Source organism: Taeniopygia guttata, chromosome 14 (assembly GCF_048771995.1).
Source record: "Taeniopygia guttata chromosome 14, bTaeGut7.mat, whole genome shotgun sequence".
NCBI lineage: Eukaryota > Metazoa > Chordata > Aves > Passeriformes > Estrildidae > Taeniopygia > Taeniopygia guttata.
This window is the reverse complement of record NC_133039.1, coordinates 6,638,628-6,653,553: the sequence shown is the minus strand read 5'-3', so window position 1 is coordinate 6,653,553 and position 14,926 is coordinate 6,638,628. Positions and strand designations below refer to the sequence as shown.

Here is a 14,926-nt window from a genome sequence, read left to right as displayed (position 1 = left end):
AGCAGCCCTGGATGCAGAGGAGGCAAGGGGGAAGGGGAAAGGCAGGAACTGAACAAAGCAATGAACCCTCGGTGCAGCAGAACCTCTGGGAGCCCTGAGCCACGGTGTGCAGATGTTCCGAGGTCGCTGTAAGCTGACTCCGAGAAGGAAGAGGATGTGTTCCCCCAAATTCCCCGTGGTGCTTTAATTTACTGCAGCCTCGCCGAGGCTGCCTGTGCTGATCACAGGTGGGGCTTCACACTGACCAGGAACGTGGAGTTGGGGGCAAAAGACTCCCAATCCTTTCGGCTTTGGCTGCCAAGACGCTTGAGGAACAGATTTTTGTGGAAACATCTCCCTTTGCCTGCTTGCAGGGGCCACCAGCACCTGAGACTGCCCAGCCAGGACCTTCCAGCTGATCCCCTCCTGCCTGCCTGGTGGAGAAGGGGAATTGGGAAGGAACACAACATTTTGAAGCTCCAGCTCTTACCTGTGGTCACATTTTCCACCAGATAACCCCAGGGAAATAATCTCTCTCCATCTTCAGGACTCCACTGTCCCTGCAGTGTTGGCCCTGCAGCACCATCCCTCTGGCCCTGGGCTCTCAGAGGTGGAGCTGATTTGGGTGCAGAGGGTCTCAGGGTGCCCCCCTGACCCTTTTCCCTTGGCTCAGCCCCCTCTGAGGTTTCTGGCTGCAGGGATGATCCGTGTTGGACGAGGAGAACTGGCAGATTTGCTCCAGAGGGATTTGTGTGAGATTACAACTGCTTTTCAAAGGCTGGCTACGGAATAAATGACATTAATCATGCCATAAATGCAACCCCTGTCTCTTTCCCACTCCTCACTCCTGCCATTCCCAGCCCCATCCAAACAATCAGCGCAATCTGATTTGTTTTTCCAGATGAAATTTTGAAATTTCTGTTGACTGAGGCATCCTGAATTTTCTACTGCTCCTGGATTTTGGCGTCTCAGAGGAGCTGGCAGCTTATCTAAGAGTGACCATGATGTAGAGCCTGATCCAGTGGGAGATGTCCCTGCCCAAGATAAGGTCCTTTCCAACACAAAACATTCCAGAATTCTATTTAATACCTGTCCGTTTCTGCTTCTTTGCTCACCAAGTGCAGGGATTCCATCCACGAGCCATCCCAACCACCACTGGCCAAAATTTGGGACAAAACATTCCCAAACTGCTCTTCTTCTGCATTTTTCTCCCAGACTTCCTCAGCCTTTCCAAAATTGGCCTTATCTGGGATTTCTCCCTGCTTCCAAGTTTTCCTGACTGGAGCAGGGTGTAAATTTAAAGTGCCACTTCTGTCCCTGAACAGCTCCACGTGTGGACACCAAGCCCAGACCAAACCCACGCGGTTCCTGCAGGGCTCAGCCCGGCCCCAGAGGGAGTTTCAGGTGTGGAAAAAGCTCCTGAGGAACGTGGGCAAAGCAGCACCGTGCTCCTGGCAGCGATGGAATTAAAACCCAAGAGGAAAGCAGGAGAGGTGAGACCTCGTGCTGCAAACACCTGCCTGCATCGAGGGTTTTTGGGGGCTCAGCTCAGGGTTTAGAGCAGCAGCAAAAATCCAGGATGCTCTGCACAATGCCAGCATGAATCACGGAATCTTTTCCATGGATCAAACAGAACCATGGAATGGTTTGGGTTGGAAGGAAGTTCAAAGCTCATTTCCGACCCCTCACCATGGCAGGGACACCTTCCACGAGCCCAGGCTACTCCAAGCCCTGGCCTTGGACACTTCCAGGGATGGGAGGCCACAACCTGTTGGGAAATGTTGTTCCCAGCGAAAGGGAAAGTGAGACTGGGGTCTGCAAACAAATTCCCCAGGGAAGGACCACCACTGACCACAGCCCAGCGTCTCCATCCCACAGCCAGGGCAGCACCAAACAAACCCCAGCTGCTCCAGCAGGATCCTGCACTCATCTCTGAGCCACAGCTCCAAAAACCCCAGCTTTTATAGGAAGATGAAAGCAGTGAGTGACACAGGTTTCCTGCAATTTCTGGCTGTTGCATCACCCGAGATAAGGGCCCTGCTGGAGCCTGGGGAAGGGGATGGTGCAGCTGTGTAAACTGCGTGTGGGCTGAAGCATCCCAGGGCTGCAGCCTCATCCCAACACTTCCAAAGCAAAATAAAACCTCTCTGGGGGCAGCAGCGTTTCACAGGAACATTAAACCCACAACAAGCCAAGGAGTTCTTCTCATCAAAGCAGGAAAAGGGAAAATCCATCTTCACCTCCGTCCCTGAGCAGCCCGGACACTGAGATCCATCCCTCTGAAATGATGTGGGGTTTGTTGAAATGGCTTTAATTAAAGCTGTCCAGTCACTGTGTGAGGGGGACTGGGGCAAGTGACACCTCTGTCTGTGGATGGTTTCACACATAAAAGCACACAGTCATTGCACTTGGCAGGACAGAACTGATTGGAATATGCGTATTATTTTAAAAATCCCCAAGCTGACCCTGTGGGAGAACACAGGGCACAGGGAAGCTGTGGCTGCTCCATCCCTGGGCGTGTCCAAGATCAGGTTTGGAGCAGCCTGGGATAGTGGAAGGTGTTGGGGTTGGAATTGGATGGGCTTTAAAGTCCCTCCCAACCCAAATCATTCCAGTTAAACCATGCCAGGAACCCACAGTAAGAGCATAATCGAAACTGCTCTGACAGCCAGTGATCCCAGAGGGAAGATGAAGGAACAGGGATGGGAAGGGACTTTCCTGTCAGCCAGGAAAGTCACTTTACCAACAGCAAAATCCTTCCCTCACTCCAAGAGCACCACACCAAAGGCATCATCCCACTCCAGCCCCTTCCCCTCCTGGAATGGGCACATTCTGTCTTCACACGTCCATCTCTGACACCAATAAATGATTTTCTTCATAATAAATGTATTAAAAATCCTCTTTCAAAGAAGTTTCTCATCTGCCATCTGTTTCCAGTTAGGTTGTTCTGATTTCATCTTCTTTTTATTGTTTTGAAACGGAATAGAAAACATTATTTAAAGGTCCTGTCATCTTGCTGGTGGGAGGAGAGATCCCAAATCCCAAATCCCACCACTGTCCGAACAGCAAAGGCTTGGTGGGAGCCAAGAGCTGGGAAAGTGCAAAAGGACCAGTTCAGGTAAGGACTAAGGGATAGCAAATGGGATTAAACTTGGAGGACCTTCACCATCTCTTCAAACCATTGCACTGAAACTGGAGAAATTCACAGATATTTAAAGGTATTTGACACATTTTAGTGGGCGAGTGCTTTGGCTTGGGCACAGGAACGGGTTGTGATGGTTTTATTCAGCTTTAGCAGCTACACCTAAACATAAACAAATAATTATCCCTGGGAATATGGTGCCAGAACATGGTGCAGATCATGTCATGGACACCAGGAACATCTCTGGTTTGCAGCTGCTCTGGCTCTCATCAGACAGAAATGTTTTATGCCCTCACTCACAGCCCCCTGCACTCACATGTGCAGCACATCCTTTATCTCCCAGCCTGGAGCTGAATCCTGAGTCCCATCTGGGAAATGCAGATGTTGGAAGCTCCAGCTTGGATCATTTCCCTGACAGCATCCTCAGCATCGATTCTCCCCGTCCTGCCCAAGCGCCTGGAAGTTCTGCTGCAGCACACGGAGCTTCTGGAGCACGCAGGGATCCTGAAAATCAGGCGCAAAACCAACCAGGGAGCAAACCCACCCACCCTGAGCTGCCCCAGAGCCCAGGGGGTGAAGCCTCCCTGCCAAGCCAGGCCACTCCAGAGCTCTGGAAGCTGTTCCTGGAGTGGGAAGAGCAGAGAGGTGTTGGGGTCAGTTTGTCAGGACCCCAACAGAACAAAATTCCATTTCCCAGCCTGTGCAGCCAAAGAAGGAGTTTGGAATGTGTCTGATTGTGTTTTCAAGGCAGTTTATTTTTCCCTATCTGTAACATTCTCTCTCTGACCTGCTGAGATCCATCCAGAAAGGAGACATGGCATTCTGCCTCAAGTCCTGGGCAGCTCCCACCTTATATTCTCAAAACTACGTGTCTATATTTACAATTTTGTGCCAATACCCATCATCTGTGTTAGACTGTGAATCTCCACCTTAAACCAACAGAAAAGTGTCACCATCACACCAAGACATGGAGGATCAGACGAAGGAGAAGAAGGTCAGGACACGCCCAAATCCCTCCACTTGTACCCCTGAATCACATTCTAAAAGTCCCCAAATTCTACTTTTCCACCCTGTGTCAATTCACCTATCACACTACTCAAACCCTTGTGGCTTGTAATTCTTCATATAGATTTGGCAGCCTCTCCCACAGGCTGAAATCGATGCCACAGGTGTTTGTGACTTTGTGCCAGGGTCTCTGAGCCCCTGCCAGGGTCTGGAGCAGCCAGGGCAGCCAGAGGGATGTGCTGGGCGGAGGCAGCAGCACAGACAGAGGCACCCAAGAGCCCTGCTCAGCTCTAACATGGCCTGGACTGGGTGAGCTTTCACCCAATTTCAGCAAATCTTGCGATTTTCGGCTCCAGCTGGTGATTCTGGAGTCAGAGCTCAGCAATGTTCCCAAGGACAGCGTGGCCCACCCGGTCCCTGGGGCTCTCTGGCACAGAGGTGGCACCAAACTGTGCCACCAGCACCAGCCTGGCACACAGGGCAGCTTCCAGCAGGAGCCTGGAACTCTGCTGGAACTTCTTGCCCTGCTCTTTTGAAAGTTTTAAAGTTCTTTGAAAAGTTTTAAAGTTCTTTCAGAAGTTTTCCATGCCTTCTGATGTTTACAGATTTCTACTGGAGTTCTCACGCGCTGCTCGTGTAAATAATAATTGGTTTACATTCTTCTTGTGGGAGGAGAGAATTGATGGCTTGACCAGTGTGGCTGGAGAGGTGGTAATTCCATCCTCCAATCCACTGTCACTTTTGGAATTGTGTATATTGTGAGGTCAGAAATCAAACTTCCTCTTTTCCTTCTTTTGCATCCTGGGTGAATGTGTGAGTTATTTCGTGTTGTAGTGTGACAGGAACTCATCCCTGCCGTGCTCCTGGATGCCCAAAGCCACTGTAGCTCCTGCTGGCCCCAATCCCAAGAGCCCCAGTCAGGAATGAAAGCCAACCCCAACCTTTCTGCTGCATTTTTCCAGCCAGGGCAGCGCTTCCCACCCCATGGGCTGTGCCAGGCACATTCTTCTTTCTTTCAGGATTTTTCATAGAGGGGCATGGAGAGAAGAAAGAGAACATGATTCCTATTTCTGCTCCTTGCTTTTCCCACGTGGAATGTGTTTGGAGAATTGTTTCCCTGGAGTGATTGCTTGGTTGGATTCTGGTGAGGATTGTTTGAGCCTGGTGGCCAATCCAACCCACCCGGGGCTGGACTCTCAGAGAGGGTCACGAGTTGGGAGTTAGAAAAAGTAGGTTTGTAGTTTTAGTATCTCCTTTAAATAGTATATTAATGCGTTATAGCATAGTTATAATACAGAAATCGTTCAGCCTTCTGAGCTGGAGTCAGACATCAGCATTTCTCCCCGCCGGGCTCACCTGCATTTCCAGCAGCCTCCTGTGCAAACCTGATCTCATGGCTGGTGTCACATCTCCCTCTCAGGCTGAACAGCAGGGCCAGGAGCAGCAGCAGAGGTGAGCTGACAGGGGCAGGAGAAGCAGAGACACTCCAAGCCCTGCTCCATGGGCAGCCAGCCCCATCTGAGCCCAGCACCAGCACAGAACCAGCGCTGCAGAACCCCCAGAGCCACGCCTGACTCCCACCTGTCCAACAGCCCAGGGCTGTGGGATGCCCTCCAAGCCCCCGTGGTGCTGGGATGGGGAGGGAGCCCAGCTCCAGCCTGCTGGAGTCACTGCTGCTCCCCTCTCCAATTAATCAAGTTCCCATACTGATTAACAGCGTGATTCATGGCTCTCGTTAGGAGCATTCTGGAACAAACAAGGCTGTATTTCAAGGCCACTGGCTTAATGGTTAAAATAAATACCTTCCAAATTTCTATTTTCAAGTAGCTGAACCTTTTCCACCTTTACAACTAATTCAGACTTCCTTCAAATTATTTTTCTAAGTAATATAACAATTTGTTTTTCATTAGAGCTTGTCAAAGCCGGACTTGGGTTTATTTTGAGAGAAACCAGCGCTCTGCAGAAACTGTTTAGTACAATCTGAATGACGCCCAAAGGGGTTATTGCAGCCACAATCAAAATAGAGTTTACAGCACTGGCTTGGGGTGACACTTTATTTAATGATTTCAAAAAAAAAAAAAAAAAAAAAGAGAAGAGAAGAGAAAAAACCCCCAGCGCCCTGAATCAGGAGCTAATTAAATGCACTCCTCTGGCTCCCAGCGAGTGTTCTCAGCCCCTCTGACTACTGCAGAATGCAAGGACTTAACTTGTTGCTAACTAATCCCAGAGCCCATTATGGGAGCAGTGTTATTTACTGGTTTGGGGTGGTATGTGCTGCTGTTCCCGTGTCTGGCACAGCCGATCCTACCGAGCTGGATGTGAAATCAAATATCAGAGTCATTAAAGAGTTTGGGTTCTGCCTGCTTAGCTCAGAGTGTTTCTTGTTGGGGGGTGCAGAGCTCAGTATTTAATTTAAGGGGGCTTAAATGTAACAGAAAATCTGCCCTGTAACTGCTTTGATTTCACATTCCTGCTGTTTCGCTGGGGGAAAAAGCTGAGCTGGAGCAGAGCCAGGGCTGAGGGAGGGGATTTGGGGATCCAGGAGGGGCAGGGACACCCCAACCACCCTCACCCAGCACCAGGATGGGTGCACAGGGCTGGGGATCAACCCCCACAATCCCAGCCCAAGCTCCAACATTCCCAAAGAACCTCGGAGTCTCTCTCCCCGCACCTCTCATCTCACACCCCACGAGATTTAAAAACCCAAAGTGGATTTTTGAACAACTGAACTGCAAAACTCTTTTTCCACAGGCCCATTCCTCCAGTCCTGTTCTCCTGTGCGTTTTCCTGGGACTCTCTTGTTTGTTGTTTCTTTCTAAACCACAACAAAATCAACAAGATTTGGACTTTGGGGAAGGCTGAATTTCCTCTGCCCTGCCCAGGCAGTGACACCCAGCCAGAGCTGCTGGGCTGGGGGGACCACGCTCCCCAGCATCCTCAGGGATTTATAAAGAAGCAGGAAAGGGATTTTTTTACAGGGACATAAAGCAATAGAATAAGGGGAAATGGATTTAAACTGAAAGAAAAGAGATTTACGTTGGATATCAGGAAGGAATTCATCCCTGGCAGGGTGGGCAGGGGCTGGGATGGAATTCCCAAAGCAGCTGTGGCTGCTCCTGGATCCCTGGCAGTGCCCAAGGCCAGGCTGGACAGGGTTTGGAGCAGCCTGGCACAGTGGAAGGTGTCCCTGCCATGGCAGGGGTGGCACTGGATGAGCTTGAAGTGTTTTTCCAACCCAAACCATTCTGGGATTGTGTGAACTACAGAATAATCCCTGAATTTCCTGGCTGCTCCATCCTCCAGCTTTATTCTCACACACACTGACAACACCACTCTGCATCCAGCCCGAAAAACTCCTCCTGAGCAGCACCCGTGCCCGTGGGTGCCCAATTAAAGCCCTAACGAGGGGCCTGGCGCTGGTGTAACCCCACTAATCCTGCTGGAGACACCCCTGATTTACACCAGCCTGGCCACCAGAACAAACCCAGCTCGGCTCTGACAAGTGAAAACAAACACTGGATTCAGACACTTTCTGCAGGGAGGGGGGGGTGGTTAATTTTTGTTCCTTCTCTCCAGGCTGCTGCTGTGACCTCTGCTACCTCCTAAGTCAGCAACACAATCTCTTGCAGCTGTGGCACTGCAGCAGCCTGATTTAATTTGTGTGTGTGTGGCTGCAGGGGCAGCTCATCCCTCCAGCATCTCGTGCTGTGGCAGAGGCAGCGCGGGGACAATGGGGGGGGCTCCGTCCTCCCCTCCCAAAAAAAAGAGGGGGGAAACCTCCACTTGGCCTTCCTGGAGAGATGGGAACAAAACCAACCAGAGGGAAACGTCCTTTTCCATCAAAATTTTTAAGAGGTTGGGGTTTGGCCAAGCCAAGGAGGAAAAAAAAAAAAAAAACAACAAAAAAAACCAACCAGAAAATATCTGTTCAACAACTGTTTTCTGCCTGAAAAGAAAAAAAAAAATAAAAAGAGGAGGAAAATGACTTTGCTGGCAGCTCGTTTTGCAGGGGAACAGGGCTGGAGGTTTCTGCCACATCCCCCCTCAGGGTCCCTGTCCCAGCAGCTCCCCCCTTCCCTGTGCAGCTCCCAAAATCCCGACTGCCCCTGGCTGGGTCCCGGAGCTGCCTCCCGGGGCTCTGAACCTCACAGGGGCTTTGCTGAGGAGGTTTCACCTCTGCCTTCTGCAGGGCTGGCACTGGGCCTGGCTCCTGGCACTGCCACCTGGCACTGCCACCTGGCACTGCCACCCCCCTGGCACTGCCACGCCTGTGTTCCTTCATCGTCACCCCTCTGCTCCTGCATTGTCACCCTTGTGTTCCTGCATTGTCACCCCTGTGCCCCTGGCACTGCCACCCTTGTGTTCCTGGCACTGTCACCCCTCTGTTCCTGGCATTGTCACCCCTGCGCCCCTGGCACTGCCACCTGGCACTGCCAACCCTGTGCTCATGGCACTGTCACCCTTGTGTTCCTGCATTGTCACACCTCTTCTCCTGCATTGTCACCCCTGTGTTCCTGCATTGTCACCCCTGTGCCCCTGGCACTGTCACCCCTCTGTTCCTGGCATTGTCACCCTTCTGCTCCTGCATTGTCACCCCTGTGCCCCTGGCACTGTCACCCCTGTGCTCCTGGCACTGCCATGCCTGTGTTCCTTCATTGTCACCCCTCTGCTCCTGGCATTGTCACCCCTCTGACCCTGGCATTGTCACCCTTGTATTCCTGCATTGTCACCCCTGTGCCCCTGGCACTGCCACCCCTCTGACCCTGGCACTGTCACCCCTATGCCCCTGTACTCCTGTCCCTGCCACCCTGTCCCTGTCCCTGCCACCCTGTCCCTGTCCCTGCCACCCTGCACTCTGGAGATGCTCCTTCTGGAATCCATCCCGGGACAGCCCCGGTGGGAGCAGGGAGAGCCCCACGATGGGCACCTGGAGGTGGGGGAGATGTTCTACAGCCAGCCCAGCTCCCTCAGGAGCTCTGTCCTGCCCTGGCACCTGGGGCTGAGCCCACCAGGCCCTTCTCCAGCCACCAGGAGACGCCAGGCAGGGAGTCAAACTCCACAAACCCACCCAAATCCAACGGGATTGAAAATCTCCAAACCCTCCCCACATCCTCAACTCCCCAGTTTGTGCTTTCATGGCTGTGGGTGGGACTCAAAGCACCAAGTGTGGACTTTCCATGCTGTATATTCATGTATGGATTTCACCTTTCTGATCCTGAAGCTCCTTCCCCCACCTGGCACTGCCCAATCCACCCCAGCCCCTTCCACCCCTGCTCTACCTGCCAGCTCTGAGGGACAAGGTGGCTTTTCCTGCCTCTTTTTTTTGGCTTCCCTCTCGCTTCCCCTCATCAACTCCTTTGCCAAGCAGTGTGATTTTACTGCCCGGCTTCCAAGGAGCCAAGAAATACGTTTGGTGTGAGCTGGGAGTTAGACAGCGTGAAAACCACACGGATCAGGGCTTGGGGAGGCAGATCCAGGGTTTGAGGAGAGAAATTCGGGGTTTGAGCAGAGTTTGAGGAAGAGATTCAGAGTTTGAGGACAGAAATTCAGAGTTTGAGGAGGGAGATCCAGGATTTGAAAAGGGAGATTCAGAGTTTGAGGACGGAAATTCAGAGTTTGAGGAGAGAGATTCAGAGTCTGAGGACGGAAATTCAGAGTTTGAGGAGGGAGATCCAGGATTTGAAAAGGGAGATTCAGAGTTTGAGGAGGGAAATTCAGGGTTTGAGGAGGGAAATTCAGGGTTTAAGGAGGCAGATCCATGGTTTGAGGAGAGAGATTCAGAGTCTGAGGAGGAAGATCCAGGGTTTGAGAAGGGAAATTCAGGGTTTGAGGAGGGAGATCCATGGTTTGAGGAGAGAAATTCAGGGTTTGAGGAGAGAAATTCAGGGTTTGAGGAGAGAAATTCAGGGTTTGAGGAGAGAGATTCAGAGTTTGAGAAGGGACATTCAGGGTTTGAGGAGAGAGATTCAGAGTTTGAGAAGGGAAATTCAGGGTTTGAGGGGAGAAATTCAGGGTTTGAGGAGAGAAATTCAGGGTTTGAGGAGAGAAATTCAGGGTTTGAGGAGAGAGATTCAGGTTTGAGGTGCCAGATTCAGGGTTTGAGAAGGGAAATTCAGGATTTGAGGAGGGAGATCCAGGGAGCAGTGAAATCCCTGCCAAGCTGAAGGATTTGCCTTCCCCAGCAGCACTTCCAACCTCCCACACCCCACAAACTCCTCAGGGTATGAGCAGCCTCTGCCTCGGTGCTTCTACAGAACCAAGAATTAAGAGTCCAGACCTCACCTGGGGTCTCCAAGACCCTCCAAGATCTCTTTTGCCCCACTCCAGGTACTGACAGCCCCATTTAAAATTTGATTTCTCCTGAGTATTGGTGTGATTCAGATCCAGGAGTGCATTTCTGAGGCCCACACCCCACCTCTGCTACAAAAACCAGCCAATCCCAGACTTGTTAAGGTTGGAAAAGCTCTTTAGCACCATTAAATCCAACCATCAACCACCACGTTCACCACTAAACCACCTCCTGAAGTGCCACATCCACCGTTTTCTGAACACTTCCAGGGATAATTTATTCCTGGCAGCCACAACTGGCAGCAGTGCCCAGGAGGTCCTGGGAAATGATGGGGTTTGACCTGAGCTGACAAAGAGAACGTGGCAAAAACCCCAAAGCTGAGGGGCAGGAAAGCACAGCAGGAGGGGCCATTCCTGGCCAGGAATCGTGGATCTGCTGGGAATGGGCTCATCCCAAGGGTCCCTGTGGTACCCTGGTGTCCATCAAAGCCACCCTAAATCCCTAAACCCCACCCTAAATCCCACCTGGGTCCCATCAAACCCCAAAGGAAGCTCCTGTGCACATCCAGGATAGAGCTTCCAGCTCCCTCGGGATAACTCCAGGCTGGAATCCCAACCCCACAGGAATTCCTGGTGGACACACATCCATGCTCAGCCTGCTGAGCACCTCCTCTCTGATGTTTCCACCCTCTCTAAGCTTTTTTCTTTACAAACGTGAAGCAGGCAAGAAGAATAAGCTCACACTTGGAAAAAAAACCCACTTTCCTCTTTTAAAGCCCAACTTTTTTTGGGTTCCTGACAAAGCAATATTCTGCAGGCCAGTTGGAATCTGGAAAAATACACTCACTCAACCTCGCCACCATGACTCCAATAACAATTATAAAATGTCCAATAAAACTTGTCTGTAATGTCAATTCAAATCTTGAAAAGCAGAATTAAGTGGTATATCAACATTAAACTTTATAGCTTCCTTTGCAGAGCACAAGGATTGTCAATAAAAGTCATTCTGAATGAAGAAAAGGGCAGTAAATATTAAATAAACAGGTTTTTGTTGAAATGCTATAAATGCACCAGAGCTGCCTCTTACACTGGGAGCCTTTCTGCCTCCTCAGACTCCCCTCGTGATGGAAATAAGTCACTAATTGCCAGCTATCAATAAAGGGCCAATTAAAGGGGCTTGATGCCTGCACTGAGTCGCTGTCATTAGGACATTTATGGGGTGGGCTTGGCTTTTGGGGGTCCCCTGGCTCTGTCTGAGGTCCCCCAGCCCCCCCAGCTCCTCCTGCTGCTCCTGGAGGAGCTGGGAAGGAACTGGGAAGGAGCTGGAGGTTCCTGGGATGGAGCAACCCCGAGGGGACAAGGGGAAGATAGGGGAGCAGTGAACATGGAATGGGTTGGGGTGGGAGGAACCTTAAAGATCATCTCGTTCCAACCCCCCTGAGGACAATTTCCACCATCCCAGGCTGCTCCAGCCTGGCCTGGGACATTTCCATGGATCCAGGGGTGGCCACAGCTGCTCTGGGCATGCTGTGCCAGGGCCTGCCCGCCCTCCCAGGGATGAATTTACCCCTGATCTCTAATCTAACCCTGCCCTCCTTCATCTTAACCAGAAGTGAGGGTAGGTTTTGCTTTGTCCATGGAGTTTTCTTGGGGTTGGGCTGGATAAAATCCTCCCAGTGCCTCCAAAAATCTCAGCGGTGTCCCAAACACAGCTGGCACCTCTGGAGTGACACCCCGGGAGCTCCGTGGGTCACACCCCTCCCTCCATCTGCCCAAATCCATCCCCAGCCAGCCAAAGCTGCCCCAAAAAGGGAAAAGCTGAGGTTCAGTGGCACCCAGACACAACAGGAAGCGTTTGGGAAGCAGAATAAACCAGGAGGACACAAACCCTGCCGGGGTTTCTGTCAGACCTTTAAAACCTGAGCAGCATTTTTGTGGTTTACCAGGGGCCTTTATGAGCTGTTCTCCAGTTTAATCATCACATGAACTCACAGGAAGCAGTAACAGCTCCTGAGCAGGAATTTCACGATGCTGAAATGATGCTGAACAAAGGCAGGGCAGCAAGGGCTGGAAATGGAGTTTCTGCCAGGATGGACAGGAGAGGAATCAGATGGGCTCGAGGAAAGTATTTATGCAGCAGTTTCTGTCCTCTAGGTTTTACACAGGTACAAAAAATGTGAATCCATTAAATTTTCAAGGAATTATTTTAATTTTAAACCTGGGCACAGGCAGTCTGGTATTTGAGAAGAGCAGCTCAACCCTTTTCAGAGATAAAGAACAATCCTCGAACGATAAATACAGAAAGAAGAATCCCTTCAGAGATGGAAAGATGTCTATAAAAATTAACTCTTGAGGGAATCACAAGGATTCCCCACAGACCCTTTGCACTGATCCTGGGCTGCCATTTCTCTGCCACACAGAAACCAAACATCCAGCAGTGGGAAACACCCAGGAATTCCTGGCTGGGAATCATCCTCACTCTCTGGAGCCTGAACTCCCATCCTGCCCCCTGAGCCAGCTCCTCCTGGAGGAGTGGGGATGCCCAGGAGAGGAGAGGACCCTCAGGATGATGCCTTGGGAAGGCTGAGCCAGAGCAGAGGCTGGGCAGAGTTAAAGAGTAAACAGGGATTTATTCAAAGGATCTCCCCAATTGATCCACCTTGGGCAGCACCAGAGCCCAGCCAGGGCTGCACCCAAGATGAACCAAAATGGTCCCAAAATGGACTCAAGGTCTCTCACTGGGATCAGTTCTGCTCCATTTGCACCTTGGAGTTCATTGTCCCATTCCAGCTTTAGGTTATGAATTCCCATCCTGCTTGTTTTTCTCTCTCCAGCCCACGTTGTTTGTGCTCCTGGGCTGAGATTTGGATCATTTGTCCTTGGTGCCCAGCTGGAGCAGGAATTGTTTTGTCTCCTCACTCTGTGCAGAGAGCTCACCATGCCCTAACATGAATCCCACACACTAAAGCAGCAGAGAACGTGAAAATAAAAAAGCCAAAACCTGAGGCATTATAACGTGAATCTCAGAACGACAGCCTAAAGCAGCACAGAAACTGAAAATATAAAATCCAAAACCTGAGGCATCATAACATGACTCTCAGAACGACAGCCTAAAGCATCACAGACCTGAAAAAAATAAAAGCCAAAACCTGAGGCATCATAACGTGAATCTCAGAACGACAGCCTAAAGCAGCAGAGAACCTGAAAACACAAAACCCAAGCCTGAGGGATCAGGGAGAGGAAGCAGAGCAGCTCACCTGGAAGAGGATCTGCAGGAGCCCGTGCAGGATGCTCATCCTCCTGCCCAGCAGCAGGAAGAAGGGCACCACCAGCTCGATGAAGTGGTTGACCAAGGTCTCGAGGCGGTGGAACCACCAGGGCGAGCGGTGCATGAAGTACGAGATGGGGTTGGGCACCGGCTGAGTCTGCAATGTCAGACAAAAAAAAGGATTTAATCCCCTCCAAAACTTGGTACAAAAGGCTGCTGTGAAGTTCTGGCCTTATTTCCTTATATCTCTCTCCAGGTTTGCCATCCTGCACCTCTGGGAACTGGTTTCTTTGCAGACAAAATTACTTCGTTCAAGTTTTTCCGCACATCTTTAAACAAATTCATCTCTTAAAAACCAAGAGTTTTAATTTTCCCTTTTGTCATCATAACCAAACCCCATCTTAAATTAACCCCATATTACTGAACACTGAAATCTTACATTTAGATCAGCACTGAGGGATGTTAAACTGAGTGAGGATCCTCAGAGCAACGGAGCAGATCCAAAAACTGAGCCTAAGATTTGCTCGGGGTCAGGCCTTGGGTCAAACAGAGCCAGGAATGGAAACCAGATTTCAAAACCTCAGAGATCTGCTTTCAAAATGTTTAAAATTCAAATAAATGTGCTGGTAAAGCTGCTTTCCAAGATGGTAATTTGGGAGAGGAAAGTGTAATTCCTCTAAACATGCTCTACTGGTTAAGATATTTACATACTGGCCTTGGGACAATATTATTCTTTTGTCAGCCTGACATTTTTTGACACTGGGAGATTTTTCCATCCAGAACAAAAAAATGGCAATTTTTTCAAAGGGAACAACCCCAAACTCTGATATGTTAATAAGTGCCACCCTAAGAAATCCCACAGCTGGAGCGAAAAACAAATGTGAATTTATCTTAGTGCATCTGACGGGCTCAAATTCCCTGGTATTGTTTTAAAACTTCAACGAAAAAAAAAATATAAAGAAAGAGAGAGAGGGAGAGGTCGAAAACACAAATGTTAATTGAAGGAGACACAACACATCTTTAAATTATTTGTAGTTAAATCCAAAATACAAACAAAACAGGGCAAATCCTGAAGGATGCAGGGCAGCCAAGCACGCTCCCGCTGCCAAATCCCACAAGTGCTGTAATTCCTTCTTAGCAAAGCTGGGGTGGATAAAGGCTGGCCTGGGCTGGAGGCTGCTCTGCCCCTCAGGACAGGAGCTGCATCCTTCCTGCCCCGCTGGAGCCAGGCAGGGTCACGGAGC

General features: G+C 50.4%; 1 protein-coding gene across 1 annotated transcript in view; it reads right to left on the bottom strand.

The window, feature by feature from the left end:
• LMF1 (lipase maturation factor 1) overlaps positions 1-14,926 on the bottom strand; it is a 150,113-nt gene that overhangs the window by 34,092 nt on the left and 101,095 nt on the right. The window contains exon 6 of the mRNA XM_032751008.3: positions 13,672-13,839. Within this exon, the coding sequence (XP_032606899.2) occupies positions 13,672-13,839 (168 nt within the window). The remainder of the gene's footprint in view (positions 1-13,671; positions 13,840-14,926) is intronic.